This window comes from Capra hircus, chromosome 7 (assembly GCF_001704415.2).
Source record: "Capra hircus breed San Clemente chromosome 7, ASM170441v1, whole genome shotgun sequence".
NCBI classification, from domain to species: Eukaryota; Metazoa; Chordata; class Mammalia; order Artiodactyla; family Bovidae; genus Capra; species Capra hircus.
This window is the reverse complement of record NC_030814.1, coordinates 17,235,001-17,254,507: the sequence shown is the minus strand read 5'-3', so window position 1 is coordinate 17,254,507 and position 19,507 is coordinate 17,235,001. Positions and strand designations below refer to the sequence as shown.

The window sequence follows — 19,507 nt, the reverse complement described above, 5'->3', positions numbered from 1 at the left end:
AAGTTTTAAAATCAGTGAAAAAAGATGACCTAAGCAATCTTCGATCGACTGAGCTATATATGCACAAATAATGGCCTTTCTCTGATGGCGTAATTATATATGCATTCTGCACAAGAATTCTGAGGGAATCTTTTCACTCTCCTGCTCCTGTGTGAAAGTGAAAGAAAGAACACTAGGAGTGAATGAAGTATAGTTAATCTTGGTGCTCAAACCTTGGTTTAGTTACTCTTATTAGGTATGTAACTATGAGTCAGTCTATTTATGTCTCTGAGTCTCATTTAAGATCTGCAAAGTCAGGATAATATATAAGACCATTGTGAGGATTATAGGAACAGACAGACAACAACTATTTTTAACTGTAAAAGGAGAAGGGGGTGGTGGAGGATGAGATGGTTAGATAGCATCACTGACTCAATGGATATAAGTTTGAGCAAACTCCAGCAGATAGTGAAGGAAAGGAGTGCCCAGTATGCTGCAGTTCACGGCGTTGCAAAGAGTTGGACACAACTTAGTGATTCAACACCAACAACATACAAATGGATGCATAAGGGGGAAAGGAGTTGGGGACAGAGGGTCTTATGTTGACCCTCTTTCCCAAGAAAGGGGTGGAAGCTGTGACTATGACCAAAGTCCAAGAGAAGCATGATGAGCCCAGTTACTGAATCCAGTTACTATCAAACGCTATCGTGGATTCTATGCTCAGCTCCAGAAAGGAGATGTAGCGTGAGTCCAGTAATGTGGTCTGCAAACCTCTGGGGTTTCCAGAGACCCTTTCAGGCTACCTGCATAATAACATGAAGACATTATTCATCTTTTTCATTGTGTTGGCATTTGCATTATCAGTTGAAAAGCAATGGACAATAAAACTGTGACTTAGCACAGATCATAGTAGTCCTGCTAAACTATAGTACTCATTGTATTATTCACTGCCATATAGTAAGAAGGAAAAAAGGTAAGTTTGCTTAAAGATGCTGATGAAGCAGAGAAACTATTTTTTATTAAATCTCAGTCCCTGAGTATATATATTTAATATTCTGAGTGATAAACAGAAGGAATGCATTAAGCACCCATAAACCAAACTATGTTATGGCTGTCTGGAGGAAACCTAGTTGTGTAACTGATTGAGTTGTGAGCTAAAGTAGCCACTTAATGGAATACCATTTTTACTTGTAAGACTGAGAAACAAACTATGATTCAATATTTGGAAGTCATTTTCCTGAAAATAAATAAAGCCTGATAGTTTAAGGAAAATTATGATTTGTCACTAATGATAAAAATTGAGATTTCTGGGTAAAATTAAAATTTTTGGAAATTTGTATATTGCATGATAAGCTTGATAGTTTTTGTTTTTCAGTTCTTAAAAGCTTTGTGGGTGAGATTGGTAAGAACAGTAATAAAGAAGAATATTTAATACTACATAATAAAGGCAAGGGCACCCCACTCCAGTACTCTTGCCTGGAAAATCCCATGGACAGAGGAGCCTGGTAGGCTGCAGTCCATGGGGTTGCTAATATTCAGACACAACTGAGCGACTTCACTTTCACTTTTCACTTTCATGCATTGGAGAAGGAAATGGCAACCCACTCCAGTATTCTTGTCTGGAGAATCCCAGGGACAGAGGAGCCTCGTGGGCTGCCGTCTATGGGGTCGCACAGAGTCGGACACAACTGAAGTGACTTAGCAGCAGCAGCAGCAATAAAATATGTCAAGATTGCCAGCAGAAATATCAATAACCTCAGATATGCAGATGATACCACCCTTATGCCAGAAAGCGAAAAGGAACTAAAGAGCCTCTTGATGGAGGGGAAAGAGAAAAAGTAGGCTTAAAATTCAACAATCAAAAAACTAAGATCATGGCATCCGGTCCCATCAGTTCATGGCAAATAAATGGGGAAACAATGACAGACTTTATTTTCTTGGGCCTCAAAATCACTGCAGATGGTGACTGCAGCCATGAAATTAAAAGATGCTTGCTCCTTGGAAGAAGAAATGACAAACTGAGATAGCACATTAAAAAACATAGACATTAATTTGCTGACAAAGGTCTGTCTAGTCAGTTATGGATTCTTCAGCAGTCATGTATGGATGTGAGAGTTGGACTATAAAGAAAGCTGAGCACTGAAGAATTGATGCTTTCGAACTGTGATGTTGGAGAAGACTCTTGAGAGTCCCTTGGGACTGCAAAGAGATCAACCCTGAATATCAGTGGAAGGACTGATGTTGAAGCTGAAGACCCATACTTTGGCTACGTGATGCAAAGAGCTGACTCATTAGAAAAGACACTGATTCTGGGAAGATTGAATGAAGGAGGATAAAGGGACGATAGAGGATGAGATGGTTAGATAGCATCACTGACTCAATGGACGTGAGTTTAAGCAAGCTCCAGGAGTTGGTGATGGACAGGAAAACCTGGCGTGCTGCAGTCCAGGGGGTCGCAAAGAGTCAAACAGAACCAAGTGACTAAACAACAACAACAAAAATATATGTCAACATTTGGAAGGTGCGCATAACTCAGTGAAATACTACTTTGGAAATGACCACTATGTGATGTTACACGGTCATCTTTGGGTAAAAGATGTATTCAAAGTATAACAAAGACCAGTGGATTTCCATACAAGAGTATGAAATGCTCACTGGTGTTTTAGATTCACACAGCAACTAACCTTTAAGAAACTACCTCTTACTGAATGTTGGTATAGCATCAAAGAAGAATATACATGATTGTCTGAAAAAACCTTTAAAACACTTCTTCCTTATACAAATGTATATCTGTGTGAAGCTAAATTTTTTTCATGTTGTTTCTGTTCAGTCACCAAATCATGTCCATCTTTTGAGACCCCATGAAATGCTAAGTCAAACATTAAAGACTTTAAAAACATCATACATCTCACTTTGTGATGCTTTGGAAAATATACTTATTTCTCAAAAAATATGTTAATTTATGTCATTACATAATGGGTTTATTATTGCTATTTTAAAATAAATACTTAAAATTTTCTCAGTATAATTCTTTTTATGGAAAATATCAGTAGATACAATCCATACAAACAAAAACCCTTAATAATGTTTAAGCATTTGTAAAGGGGTCCTGAGATCAAAAGGTTTGAGAGGCACTGAATGTAAACTAATTGGTAAAGACGTCATCTGGCCATATGTCCTGTGCTTAGTCAGTCAGTCGTGTCTGACTCTCTGCAACCCCATGGACTGTAGCCCACCAGGCTCCTCTGTCCATGGGGAGTCTCCAGCATAATTCTCTCCATATTTCCTAAGGGAAAAGGGGTAAGGAGGGAAGAGAGAGAAAGGGGGATATACTAGATAGTAGGTATCTCATTGGTTGTTTTCATATACATCAATTTATCTCATTCATTCCATTCAACAGCCTAATAGCTATGATTATCTCTATTTTACAGAAGAAGAAATGGAAATTTAAAGAGGAGAGATGACTTGTCTAAAATCAGCTTGTAAGTGACAGAATTTTGATTCTAAAGTTCTTATTCTTTCCACTACATTATATTTATGGCAGAATCCCCCCACTAAAATTCACCAGTGGCCAATCAAAATCCCTAAATGCAAAGCTTTGGTCTTTACTATAATTTCTGTTTCAAATCTAAGTATCTAATTATTTTACTTATTTCTAATTCTTCATTTTGACTTGTTTTTTAAATGCATGCAAAGAATGCCTGGTATACTTTAAAATGGCCATTTTTCTGAATTAATAGAACAATGTAGTGTTATTAGTGTTATTTAGACATAATATACATAGTCTCACAGTTCTTTCAACCTCATGCTAGTCAACATCAAAGCGTAGGTTTATATTGTGAAGGGTCTGTCTCTTTTGCTTTGTAGGTTCATGTAAGCAAGCATTTATTCAAATATGCATTCATCAAATATTTATTTAAAATCTACTGTGTTTACTAGGTTTTGGTAAGATGAAGCATGAAAATCCAAAGATTAATATCTGATGATCTGAAAGAGAATTATGGCCCCTTCAAAGCTTTACAATTAAACAACTTTATGGAAACTTTCTCTGTAATTAGATTTGATCACAGCTTTTCTTTTAAATGAAAACCTTAGAATGAAGAAACTAAGGTATGCTTCAGTGAACACAAATATTTTAATACTGCTGTACTGAGTTCTTAAAAAACTCAAATAATAATAGTAATGGTCTACCTCAGGAATGATTCATTCCTGCTTGCTTTCTACCATGTTAAGGCACACTGGCTGTTTGGAGGAAAGGTAAAAATTCACTGCAGGGGTTAATATACTAGGAAGTCTAAATTTAGCCACAGGTCTAAGCCGAGTTTTCTAGTTGAACTACATCAATTAGCAAAACTGATGTTTTGATCTCCCTTCATCTGATTCCTATGCTGTAGTGCTCACTAGGTTTCAAACCCAGGAGGGTAACACAGAGGTATTATTTTTGGTACCAGGTACCAAAAGTTCCAAGGGGATCTTGAAATTAGATTGTATCTCTATCGATTCTCAACTTGAGAGAAGACAGGATGTTATTTATTGGCCCAGAAGTCCCCAGACTATGTGCCAGATACTATGTTCACTGTACATATATTATCATTCCATTTTTCAGACAAGAAACTGAGGCATAAGGACGTTAACTTATTTGAAGTGACTATATTAAGTGGAAGAGCTGAGATTCAAGCTCAGGTCTATAAGACTCTGCACTTTTAATCTCATCTCCACACTCTCTTTCTGCAAAGAGGATGATTCTGAATGTTATTCAGACATTAAAAACAGGAAATAAAAGTTATTATCACAGTCTGCACTCAATGACTACACGTTTTAAGTTTACCTGGAAAATGTAGATGTCCTAGAATACAGAAAATGTTTAAAAAATACATTCTTATAGTGATAATTTAGTTACTAGCTAAGTCTATGCACTTTTCTTTCTAGTTATATTTTTAAAGGTTTTGGGCTAAAGGGGAAAAAAGGAAGAAAGACAAAGGTAGTTTGATTGGTGTATTCAGTTTCTGAGGAAAGCAATATTCAGTATGAACAGCAGCAGCCCCTGGCGGTCTAAGGGGAAAAAATAGTGTATCTATAATTATGGGGGTTGAAATGTTTTTAAAAAGAATATATGTACATATTTAGCCATTTGACTCAGTTCTCAACCCAACACATTAAAAAACAGATGCTTTAAAAAATGATCTGTTGGCAAGATGCTTGTTAAAATTTTATCAGTTGAAATATTAAAATTCAATATGAATTAATTAACACATTATATAAAAATAAAATGTTTTTGTTTCATCGTTTTACAAAGTACTATAACCAGTGGTGATTAACACTGGGAATTTTGTGTCTTGAAATGTGTTGCTCAAAAAGAAACTAAATTTATAGGATTACCACTAAATTGATGACATTTTCTGTCTTCACTCTTGAATTCAGTTGGCAGATGTTTTCGAGAACAAAAAATTCCATCTTATTACAAAACATATTAAGCAGGTTTTCCTGCCAGGCATGTCTGACATGATGTTTATTGCCTAGACCAAATCAATCCCCTTAATAAGCCATAATATATGCCAGAAAGTACATTATTTCGTAGTTAAGGAAAGTTGCCACGTGAAAGACTAAGTACTCTGATCTCTCAAGCTCTGTTCCTAATGTGGCAGAAATGTGCCACATAACCCAACAGTCAGTCATATCTATTTATATTCATTTAGTAAGTAAAATAAAACTATATTTTGCTAATCTTAAAGTTTCAGGCCTGGATTCTACTTTATTTCTGCTGGTGTATACTAGATATTTGCAAAAAGTTCAAAGGAGATTTTGGCTATTTACTACATGCCAGAGGAAGAAAAATCAAACACTTGAGTATTCCAGGAAAATAAAATGGTTTCAGAGGTTAAACCATCAATGATTGTAATAATGAGTTGAATGTGGTTGCTAAATCACTACACAGAAGTGACTCTAGTGCCATTTACACAGAAAAGAGGTACCGAAGAGAAGAAAGAATATGAATTTGCCTTCACCAATATTTTGGATATAGCCCAACTCAGAACATCAAAAACATATTTTCTGAAAAGAAAGTTTCAGTTTATCAGAGCTGGCTGTTTCTGAACAATTGCAAAAATTCACATATATGCTGGAAAAAAAAATCAGTCAGACAACTAGACACCAAATACCTTGCCTGTTGAGCAATAAGTTTTTTGATGGATGTCAACAAGCAATCAATCCATAAATATCTGAGTATCTTTAATGTGTAAAGTCAGGCTCTGCCAAGATTCCTATTTTCTAAATGTCTCCTCCACATTTGGATTTTTCCTTCTGTAGCCATGTGATCTTCCCCCCTCCATTTCTAGTATTATTATTTTTTTTAATGTTCTGGGTCTAATCCCTCTATTTTACTTCCTGTCACTACAGCCCACAACTAAGTTTTCTAAGGTAGAGATATTCAAGCAATTCCTACCCAGTATTACATAGATCAGCATCAAATCACTTTTGCCTATACTCCACCTACATACTCTAAAGTCCTTTTAAGCATCTTCTTCCTTAGTCTAAATACTTGTCCTCTTAGGCTCCAGTTTGATATCAGAATACCCCTCGTTCCTATGCTGCAGGTCACATTATCCACGTATATCTAGACTAAGGCCTAATCTTTCTTCTTTGGTCTCCTTCCAGGCACTTTGGATTGTAGTGCCTAGATTTAGCATGGGTTCCTGACTTTATGGTAGTATGCACTGTACTATTATAACAACTGACTCCTATTTGCATATTTAAAAGGATTGATATGCAATTTCAAAGTCTATAAAGCATGCTTAAAGGAGTGCAGGGTTATAGCGGAAAGGCATGAAAGATAAATTGTTAATAATATGAGACAAAACATAAGAGATAGCTCAAGACAGAACACGATAAATTCTATATAAGTTAACTAATCAGAAGAACTCCCAACAGTCTTAGTAAGGAAAGGTCACTGATGTCAGTGGGGCACTACAACATGGATAGAATTTAGACTAAGGGAAAGAACAGAAAGCAAAGTCACAGATCCCATAAAGCACAAACTGTATACAGAGTAGAGCAAACACAGAGCCTGGTTGTACTCCTATGAACAAGTGTATAAAACAAAAATAGCAAAAGGTTGGCAAAAAAAACCTTCCATTTTTATCCATCATTTCAGCACCATGATGATATAGTTAAAAAAAGAAAAGTCCATAACTTACTTTTAAATATTGAGATGAAAAGGTATCAATCAAGATATCAAATAAATAATGACAAACTGATTTTTCATCATTGGTTTTTGGAATGTCTTCTCAATTACCGGACTGGGTAGGGGACTAACAATGTAATTTTTCTTCACTTTCGTTTGTTTGAACGTTTCCTCACAGAAAATCAAGTCGTATACTTTAATAATGCAGGACGCATTAGTAAAAGCAGTAGTAGTTTGGGATTTTAATCCTGGCCTTACCATCTTATCTATCAGATAAAAAGTTATTATTCTGGATCTGTTCTACAAATATTTATTATTCTGGCTCTGTTCTAGGTTCTGGATTATAGCAATGAAGAAAATAGATTGAGTTCTTGCCCCATGGACCGTAAATTAAGAGCTATGTGACCTTGGGAAATTTACTAAGTACTGGCTCTCAGTCTCCTCATCTCCAAATGGGATCAATATTATTGATCATATTAAAAGACAGTAGTTGAAATATATTTCAACATCACTATTTATTTAATAATATAAATATACTAATGTAGATTGTTTATAGGCATTTAATAGTGTATATTAAATGATAACTGGTCAAAAATCTATATAGTCATCTAATATAATTTACTATATCATATATAATCATCAAATATAGTTTACTACATCATATCATGCTTTTATAATAAGTGGCTTACTTTTCATATTTCAAATACATATTTTATTCTCAACCAGTTAGAACAATGTGGTAAAAAAGACAGACAGCAAGAATCTACAGTAACTAGAAGCCCAGGTTTTATTTAACACTTAGTTCCATCATTTACTAGTTATATGATCCAAGACAAAAATGTACCATCTAACCATCAGTTTGTTTAACTTTAAAGTAACAGTGAACTTATTTGATTTACCTAGCTTATGGGATTGTTACAAAAAATAAATTATTTCAACATGTAAATGGCTAAGAAGCATATAAATAAAACTTAATTCACCCCTATCACACGCTCTGTGTCTGAAAATTACACATACTTGTTATTTGGAGATATGTAAAGGAAAGGAAAGAAGATACTTCTAGAGTGGATCAAACTTATCTATGAATTAAGCAACCTAACACAAAATGAACCACTATTTGCTTTACCACTACAGGTTCATGCCTTACTATCTAGAAGTATGTTTGAAGAGTGTCAGGTTAGCTCTGGTGTTTTGCCCAGTCCTGTAAGATTTTAAGAGAAAGGATGTTTACTAAGAAAAATAACATTTCATAACTATCAGGTATAAAGTCATGTTGTTTACACGAGCCAATTTTCATCTTTTAGTGCTTTCAACGAAAACCTAGACTGATGAGTAAAGTGGGACAAGACAAGAAAGAGGCAAAAAGACATAAGAAGTAAAAATAGCAGGAGCATAAAAGAGATTAAAGAATTAAAGAAAAAAGACAAAGGAAAGATAAAGATCTTAACGAAAAAACATAAATTTTTTTTTCCCTTGGTATAATAAAAAAGTAGATACAGGAATGAACAAAAGAAATGTAAAAAAAGAATAGAGAAAATGCACACACACAAGAGAACAAAAGAACAAACCCAAAGTGACAGTGACATGATAAAGAGAAATCAGAAAAGAAATAGAACACATGACGACAAATGTCAGGAACAGGTGCTTTCATCTGCACTTATCATGGGCAAATAAAAGCAACTATTTAAGAAGTAAAAACTTAATACACAAAATCACGTTTGCTCTCATTTTATACAGGAAACTGAATATTACTAATGATTTGTATATTTTAAAAACGTATACAATTCATTTTTAGACTCCAGATATCAGGGGCAATTTTTTAAAAATTCTCTCTTAAGATGGTAGTTGATCAACTGGATCATATTAATCAGGAAAGTCAGGACAATTGATCGAGAAGAGGTGACATCAGGACCCTGATGCAGTCATGTGGAAGAAAGGCGGTAATACAATATAACTACATAGAATGAGCACGATACTTATGAATTCCAAATCTAATCAATGGTTTTGTTTTTCAAACAATATATTAAAGAGTGAGATGCTTTTCAGAAATTTCTATAAGCTGCCTAACTTTTGCTTGACTCACTGTATGATGGATGTGCTTCAGGTATTCTTGGTCTGGATACATATTTTTGGCTTTTGAGAATTTATATGGTGCATGGCTCTCTTAACTTACTCATCTGACTGACCTATAATCAAATGTCTAGAATGTTTGGAGTACAATTCCCCAAACTAAAGCGATAACGCCATGGAACTAGAAGTAAAATTTTAAAAGTAACTTAGAATGCTACATATTTCACCTTGAATGTGGTATGAAATACACTATTAATGAGCTTTTAAAGTAGACGGAAAACTAGCTCAGGTTGAATAATTTGAAACTTTACTACTATCTCACAGTATAATTTATAGAATTTTAATTGTCTGCATTTAAATGTTCTGAATTGCTCAATTTTGAAGAACATATCAATTTACCATTTTACGTATCCAATAGCATTTTTGACATATATTATTATTCAATTATATTCTGAGCACTCATACTGAGGGCTTTGAAAACTGCATGAATCATTCACAAACACACACACACACATAAAAAAATAAATAAATATACATATCATGCTCAGTGTATATTTCAAGCAGAATGTGTCAAAGGGCAAATAAAATCGTCTGTGCCCCCCACAGAATTAGAACTCCTTGGGCAGCACAGCTATAACGATCCCATGCTGCTAGCATCACAAAGTGCAAAGGTTCACTGGGTAAGAAAAGAGCAGAGGGCCGAGTTCCCTCATTACACTATCCCTAAACTATTTCAGCTTAAATATTTATTAAGATATTAATTACTCTTCCTCCCTCCATCAGCCTTCAGAAGTTAAACTGAGACATAGTGGATGGATAGTGGCTCGTAGGAAAACAATGCATTAAAACTATTACCACCCAAGACGAAGACTGATGTTTTGTACAGTGCATTATTAATTGCTTTTTGCAACTTAAATAAAATATCACACTGAACTAAGAATGATGTGTTTTGTTATTTTGAATAGAAAACAGAAAACGTTTCAGTCAATACCTTTGGGAAATAAATCTTTAAAAATTTAAAAACTGATACTTTCTTTTAAAAAAATGAAATAACTTATAGAAAATAAAATTTAAAGGCTTTTTTCATAAAGGATGCAACACTGCTTAGAACAGGTCTGAACACATAGAATATTTTTAGTAAATATTAGCTGTTGTGGTGGTTTGAAAAAAGAAAAAAAGACAAGGAAATAATGTAGGATAATGATCTTGCTCACTACTTACTCTGATATATAACTGCATCATTTCTTTTTCTCTTTGGGGGTTACGATACTTCTCATAGAAATCACGTCGCTTCTTTGTTTCTTTAGAGACTTTATCTTTTCTTTCGCGTTTTTCTGCTGGTTCATCTGAACTATCAGAAGATGATTGGACAGGTATCTTCGGCTTTTCAACTTCAATATAGTTTTCATTGGGATTCAGCACTATTACTCCATATCCTTCCTGTTTTGAAAACAAAAAAGGCAGCATAATTTAATCTTTAAAATCATTTCAATTCATAAAAAAGTTCTTAAAATCTCATACTAAGTGACATAACATAGTTACATATTCACTAAAAATTCCTTTATAACAGATTATAGTTTTACTTTCTCCAACAGAAAAGTGATTTCAAATTATTTGCCTGTATTATGTGTGTAAATAAGCATAGATCATCTATAAGATCAAAAAGATATAACTGTAACATATTAAAAATATAAAGTTTAAATTTATAAAAAGTAGTTCATATTTCCCAGAACTCCAAAAGTGACTGAAATAAATTATCAAATAACAAGTATACTTTCAAAACACATTAATATTTATAATATATATTTTGAGAAAATAACCTCTTTGAAATTGAAGTTTACAATTCCAACCATATTTTCCTGGATTTTTGTTTCTTTACAATTGCACTTTAATGGGTATTTTTTATTTGTTTGATGTTAAAAAAGAATAAGCAATCAGTAAGGAGTAAACTGTCTACAGATTTACATATCTCTATTATCAGGAACACAGAATGTCTACAAATACATACTGGGTTTTTTTCACCTCTCTTCTTTCAGGAAGGCACACAAATCACGAAACAGAATAAACTAATGTCTTACTATAATGTATGGAAACAGCGTTTTCATCTTGAAATTTCTTTTACTTTTCAGTTACCATAAAAACTCTCTTTATTAACAACTAGTACCAGGAAACAAGTTTCAAAGTTTAAAATATAGTTTATTGAGCTAGTAAATCTTTTAAAAAGTTTTTAAATGTGTTTTCCTGTCTGACTTAATCCTAGCAAGGCAAACCTTTCTCTGGTTATAATTAAGGAAACTTTTGGCATTTATATTATAACTGATGGAATAATCTAACCATGAAAAATCAGAGAAGGATAAACAATTACCACTAACAAGTAACATAAATTTTTGAAGCTATTTATATCTCGTCTTTTCTACTCAGTTCTGTACTGTAGGTATCCCAATTTCATCTATTAAAATCTTGTAAGGTCATACTTAAAACATATGTTATGTTTAAAAAATAAGAGCTATCAAAGATAAAGTATAAAAATTCCCATCCTTACAAAAAACAAAAGTGTATACTTTTCCTAAAACGATAACTGCAGAATCTATGTCAAGTTTAAATTTTAATTGTTTTTTTGCCAAACCAAACATAAGATAATTTTAAAAAACTGAGAGCGGTAAACTCAGTCAATATTAGCGCAGACTCAATTATCCTTATTTTTAAATATACGAAATTGCTACACATAGTTGGCTTTTAAAAAAAATCGATTTCACAAACTACTTAGAAACTCCATTGGAATTGTTTCATTCCCCACCCCAATCAGCTGATATTATTGTCTAAAAACCACAACATGGTTTGGAGATTGTCAAGATTGCAGAAGTTTTTATTTTAGTGATAAGGTAATTAAGATATAGTTGTCTCACATATATAAAAACTATAATATATACCAAACTGATTAATAACATAACACATATTCCTCAATATGTATTTAAATAAATTTTTAGATAAATATCTCATTCTTGAAGGCCTTATAAAATACTTGATGCATTTTTAAATTTAAATGTTCTTCAACAAAGCACAAGACAAGGTTTCTTAGCCTTTTTTTTTTTTTTTAAGTTTCTCAGCTGGTAAGTCAAAGTTTTACCAACAAAAGATATTTTATTTGGTTCTGCTTTATTCTAATCTGTATAGCTATTCAACAGTCTTGTAATTCATTGTGATCACTGTCAGGTAGACATATTGTCACTTGGTGATTTTCTACAGTTGGACACACTTGACTAGTTATTAAAATCACATTTGAAGGAAGTTCCTACCCCTCTTCCTTGTGCCTCTTACAACTTTTCACGCCCTTCTCAAATTTCAGCTATAACTTCTCCTCCCACCAAAAGTAAGTTAAAGAACACTGTTGCACTCTGCTAAACAGGGTGAAATAGAGGCATTCAATACACTGTCTCTGGTGTAAGGCACAGTCAAAAAAGGTCACCATAGGCCAAAAAGAAAATTGCCTCCTTACTAGATTCTGTACCATGAGTAAGTGGTCTCCTGTCATGCTCCTTCCCTGCCTTCTCTGAGTGAATTGAACTTTAAACACACACACACAGACTCTCACCCTTACACGTGTTAGGGTTAGCAAGACCCAAATAGAATCTTGGAATTCTTAAGAGTTGAAAATAGTGATATATTACACTTTAATGATAACATGAAAAATTACAAACTCAGGGTAACAAAGTAGGACTTTAACAAATGGATAGAAAATGAACATCATCTTTGCACAATGAATAAATTCCAAGTAAAGGCAAATTCTTTAGAAGAAGTTTACAGTCACCAAAATGAGAAAACTATTACCCTAGTTTATCCTTTAATCATTAGAAATAATATTTTAATAATGCCAGCTTTATTTGAACAGAAGTTTTCACTTCGATTTTTGGAAATCATAGATTGAGAAATTACTATACCTCCTAATTTTAAATGAACTCTGAAATTTGACGTGTCCCATCTAAAGTACAAAAACCAGAAACATAAATCATCAAAGTAGTAGTATTTATCTAAGTTATTGATTATGTAACTGAAAATTACATGACTCATTTGTCCAATTTTATGAAGACACAATGTCAATTTTTCACCAAGGCATCAACAGATGAAAAATGATTCTATTTTTAAATCACAACTATATAAATCAATTAAAGAATTTGTATCATATTGATCTCAACAATGAATGTTTCTCTTTAAACATTTGATTTATTCAGAAACTATTTTATCATTTAGATATTTCATACTGCCAATTAATGGAATAACAATCAAGAAATATTTAGGAACGTTTTCTGTGGAAATGAGAGCTAATTTTAATAAATGTCTTTGCTGCAATCAATTACCATTCTGCAAAAAAATTAACATTTTTCAACTAAAATTTGCCTGACAATGCAATATTCACAGAGACCATTCATAACCATTTTATGGGCAGGAGAAAGCTGGAGCAACAAAATAAAGTTAACTATCCCATGCAAAGATATGTAGTAAAACTTTATCTTTTTACCTTTTTCCCTGTCACATATATTGCCCAAAAAATCCTATTGTATAATAAAGCTACAAAGATTTTTGCCATATCAACATTAATATACATAACCCAAGGAGTCAAATTACACAGTCGAAGCAACAAAGCAGACAACATACCAGTCATTAAATTTAACTGTTTTAAATAGAATGATACCAATTTATATCAGAATAAATACCATTTTAAAAATTAATTCTTTCTATTCCTAGTAACTCAATCAGGACACACAGAAATAAGTAAGAGATCCTAGTTTAACTTAGCAAATGTACCCATAAAGTTTTAAAAAACTATAAAATAAGGCATCAAGTATAATATCATAAAAGAACTGTGCACTGTCACCCCAAAGGAGATCCCCAGAATTAATGCTTAGAACACAAAAGATTGTATACTGAGGTATTTTAAATTTAATTATTCCTTAAGCATGTTAAATTTATCCTAAGATGAAAAGCTAGGTTATTTCAAATGTACATGGAAAGTTCTGTTATCTTTACCAAGATAAAGTGATCAAACTGACTATCTAACATTCTACAACTAAATAAATAAAACTTCTGGCATCTTTTGTAATGATTCACCCAAATCAATTCCAATATTCAACTTTTCAAGAGACAAAGCATACATAAAGTTGTTAATTAACTCTTATGTTTGATTGCACAGTCTAGCAGAAGATCACGGTGATCAAGAGGACACACATTGGTAAAAGTAAGCTTTATCTCTTTAATTTACCTCGTCCTATTTTCTACTCTTTTGGAGTTGCAACTATAGTTTCATTAACAAATCTGTGGTTTATAAGGTATAAACCATGGAATCTTAATCAGAAACTCTCAAAGTTTTATTGTTAGCTGTAGCATTTTATTCAGCACAAGTGCTTGCTGTGATTTAAACAGAATACACAGGTCTCCGGGCCTTCTTTACTTTGAAGTCTATAGATGTACTTACTAATAAATAATAATTCATTTATCATTCAATCAACAAATGATGGCTTAGGTCAGAGGTCTAGAATAGACAGGTGATGCCAAACACAAAGAACCAAAGAGGAAATCTTGCTTAAGAAATTAAATCACTACAGAGATGCACTTACAGAGAAGATTCTACAAATAGATAAAATCTTAAAATGCCTGGCCAGAAATGGAATGTACTTTTGACCCCAATGAAACCGTGGTAAAACTGAAGATTTATCTAAGTTAATTTGCCTATTAATTATCAATTATAAGGAAAACGAAAAATAGGAACAAGTTCTACACTTTTCCAAGTCTGCTGTGGTTGGCTAAATAAAAAAATCATCGAAAAGTACTCAGCTCTACATATTAATCTGCCAATACTGCAAACCCACAGGCAACCAAAGAGGTTAGGGGCCAGAGTAGAATCCTTTGACCTACGGAACTGTCTGGTTTGGTCTTCAGGCAAGTCTCCTTAAGAGATCATTTTACACAGATTTATCAATCATATTTTTCAAGTTCAGCATTCTATCTGCTTGGTGTGAAAGAAGATAGGTGCTCATCTTCAAGGGAAATGAAACCCAAAGTGTTTTTATCTGTAAACTGTATCAACCCATGGTTAAAATGGACAAACCAATGTCCATTCATCTTTTCTGAAAGATGTATGTTGTGTTTATTCTCACCTTTTTCACAAGAAGGTATGCATGTGTCACTGTTGCAACATCCTAGGTGCAACAGAGATGAGGTCATGACAGCCAATCAGAAGTCACTAGTGAAGCGTTAAAGTAAACATAGCTGTTGGAGCTGTAGCGCTGCTTGAAAAATGCCCCCTCCATTATTTCAGCAATTTTCTCAAGACGTGACCTGGGACTGAAATGCCTGAAATGTCACTTGACTCCGTTTTGTGCTTCTTCCCAATTGCATTTACGTAACAGCACCATGCTAATATTTTGTAAAATGTTTGTCATGACCATGCTTTGACTTGCAGCCTCCTAAATTCTAATGTTGTGTTCCATGGTATAAAAATATCATAATGTGAACCAACGTAGATTATCCCAATAAGTTTCCAACTTCAAATAGCTCATCAAGTTAGTCAGTAAAAGAAAACATGCCACAAAAAGTTTTCAGAGGACCACCTGTTGTCTATTATTTTTACATAGCACTTACTCATAAATCATAACACAGGGTAATTAATCAAGCTGTCAAAGAAAAGGTCAAAGGTTATATGGTAGAGTCAGAAGGTCATGCATGGGCTGATAGAGGTCAGGGTCACACTGCATTCCTCATTATCAAGTTGGGATGAGAGACGGCCCAAGCAAACAAAAGTGAAAGCAGATGGAGAAGTGAGTGGATAAAAAAAAAAAAGAAAGAAAATTTCACAAACAAAAAGAAAAGTGAAAGAAGACTGTCAGCTGCCTTCAACTAGAGAATAGAAGAGAAAAGAAACACACTGAAGTGTGCTCAAAGGAGCTCAAGAACACAAAGAAACTACAGTTTTATTAATTAAATAAGTTGAATATAACTTCTCTTGGCCATTGTATTAGTGCATACTAATAAATATTAGAAAATATATGTTTGCATCTCTATACCTTCCCTAGCTAGTGTGCCAGGATAAACTAAGATAAAGGCAGAGTTCCAAGGACAAAGTGCAATTACAAAAAAAAAACTTATTATAAGGTTTTTTTTTCCTTTAATATTGTTTCAGTGTTGCAACATAGATGCAAACAGTTTTAAGCCATAGGATAATTTTTGAGTATGATACAAAGATATCCACAAACAACAAATGCATCATAAAAGTCCTTCTGAATAACAAAACGGGTATAAAATATTCTATTATTACGCTGGCCTGAATTAGATGCAGAATACTGTGCAAAATTAGCTGTCACCCTTTGCTCAAAATCTTTGTTAATCTCATTTTGAATGTTTGCAGCTTTATCAACACATGCATCAATGTCAGCTCCTTGGTTACTGAACCGCTGTAGTTGGAAAAAGATATAATTAAAATGTTTTGGCACAGAAAAGGTGAAATTGTATCTTCCCTTGTTCCCTTAGGAGTCTGTAAAACATGAAGGATATATTGACAAACACACACCCTTGTCTCCGGTTCTGACATCAGGTCATCCGAGTGCTATTTATTTTAAAACATTCATTTTGCACTTACATTATCACCTACTCTGTTTCTAACCTTTCCTAGGCTTTAGAACACTATGCTGCTTAAATATCACAAATATCTCTTCTAACAATCCATATCTTATATATCAAAGCATTCCATATCTTATATATCAAAGCATTCCATATATGTACAATAGAATAATAAAAAACACATTCATTATAAAGGACAGAATATCATTTACTACTATAGCATTATGAAATATTTTGGGTTTTGCTTCTCATTCTCATAAAAAGACACAAACATATACTCACAAACATATACACTAAACTAAAATGTAACAAGTTACAACTGTTGCCTAGTCAGTGACAGATCAAAATTCCTAAGTGGATACAGAGTATCCTATGGACACACAGCCTTTATTACAGGTCCCCAAGTAGACTTGGATGGACAAATTTACCTTGTGAAACATAGCGTCCACATGCTAGCTATGCCTTCTTGGTTTAAAGTTCTAAATGTTCTCCTAAATTCTTATTACCATTATAAAACTGTGTAAATATTGTAGCTATAGATGGTAGGCACATGGTCTTTCAAAATATCACTCTGATTCAATCATATACAATACAAACAATATACATTAAGTTTTAATGTTACTCTTAAAACTTGCTTAAGAACTATGCTACATAAATCATTTTATCTTAAAATATGTCACCTTCCTCTTTTATCCTCCCAATTAAAAGATCATATCCAATTTTTTTTTTTTTCCCAAGAATATATCAGTGCTTTGCCTGTGGTTCCAGAGTCTGCCTGCAAGCATGAGAACATAATGAAAGATTCCAAGTATTCACCAGGTCAATCATTCATTAAACATTGATTTCTTACAGTTATTTAATAAGCAGCTACTATTTACCAAGCACTATGCTAGGTACAGTGATATACTTATGAATCACCTTTCATTTTTTTTTTGTATAATAAATTTTTTTTTTAATTTTAAAATCTTTAATTCTTACATGCGTTCCCAAACATGAACCCCCCTCCCACCTCCCTCCCCACAACATTTAAAGTATTTCCACTCAGAAGAAACTTCCAAATCACAATTAAGTACAAATTCCTAAAACGTCTACATGAAGCCATTTTATACTCAAGAGGAAGAGGAATATGAAAAGAAAAAGAAAAAATTATTATAAAATATTTCTAAAACCAATCTAGCTAGACTTTCAAGCATGAATAATCATAAATGCTAAGCTATGTTTGTGGTCTGTGTTACAAGTATTATTTAAACTTACTCCATCACAAGGAAAATGCACCACTTCAGAAGGTGTGCGAAGTGTGTGTGCACATGCACGTTGCATATACATTCAGATATTTTAACAAGTGAAATAATTTCATAATCTAAGGGAAAAGCTTCTAAAAGCATCTACCTCCTAACAAACAGGTGCAAGTGAGTACAGCTATGAATTCCCCTTCCCACAGTGACCTATGTCAGAAGATCTTCTCATACTTCTTCTGCTAAATAATTTAATTACTTATGAGTTATGGTTTCTTTGTAACCTTTTAAATGACTAACTCATTAAAATGCAAAAATATGCAAAACATGATGTCACCAGGTCAAACAGCTGTGTTGGTAAAATTATGGCTGTGAATGTCCCCAAGAACATGAAAATATTAATAATTTATATTGCTCATTAGATGGCAAAATCTCTTTAAACAGATTTAGAGACAGATTAATTTTATAATCACAAAATGCTACTCTACCTCATGGTAACATATCTTTGTACCATCTGTGACCCTTTGGTATACATAAAACATATAAAAATTCATAATGGCTTGAAGTTTTTGCATTATAACATGCATGTTCAGGGAAAAAATGTCATAAGAACCTGAAATACAAAGGTAAAGGACTTTGTTTTGAAAAATATAACCACAACAAATCGCCAACTTTAATCACAATTTTTCTTCAAAGAGACAGGGCACAATAACAGCAAATAAGTTATAGTATGAGACAGTCAACAAGTCATACCCTGCAAACCAACGGGATGAGATAACTGTCTTCCACTGTGTAAAAATAAATGTCACATTAGGACTTCAAACCTTGGGGAGAAACTTCTCAGAGAATGACAAGAAGTGACGAAATTAATGTAAACAAAGTACTATCATTTTCAAAGTTTCAGACGTCTCTTGCCTGTGCTTCACAGTATCAGGATGGTGCTGAAAGCAGAGTGTAGGAAAAAGATCTCCACAACCATCAGCTGTTCTTAGACACAAAAATGTTTTTAGTTTAAAAACATATGCCTTAATCGTCATTTCTGTGCTTTTCAGTCAGAAAACCAGCTTCCTAATGATCATGTATTTCTGTCTCTCAAGCAATTTAAGCATCAAATACATTATTTACTACTGTAAATTATAGAACTGTGTTCATCCAGCACCAGCCAGCAGCAATAGAATTACTTTCATCTGCACTTAATAATGTTCTTTACATCAATAATCTATCACGGGCAAAAATTAATGAATTGACAGTCCGGACATGTGGTCTTTTAAAAACATACAATGATTAGGTAATCCTAATTTTAGAATTCCATCTTTAAATTCCTTTTTAAAGATGTTAGAAGTAGGCAAAAAAAAAAAAAAAGTAGCATGGCCATCTGAATCCTGATGTGAAATAATATTGGAGATAGTTGTTATGTGGAAGGGAAGGGTTA

General features: G+C 33.3%; 1 protein-coding gene across 2 annotated transcripts in view; it reads right to left on the bottom strand.

Annotated features, from left to right (window-relative positions):
• The window catches only part of FAM172A (family with sequence similarity 172 member A), a 409,085-nt gene that overhangs the window by 214,056 nt on the left and 175,522 nt on the right, over positions 1-19,507 (bottom strand). For both annotated transcript variants that reach the window (XM_018050039.1, XM_018050040.1), the window contains one exon: positions 10,451-10,669. In XM_018050039.1, the coding sequence (XP_017905528.1) occupies positions 10,451-10,669 (219 nt within the window). The remainder of the gene's footprint in view (positions 1-10,450; positions 10,670-19,507) is intronic.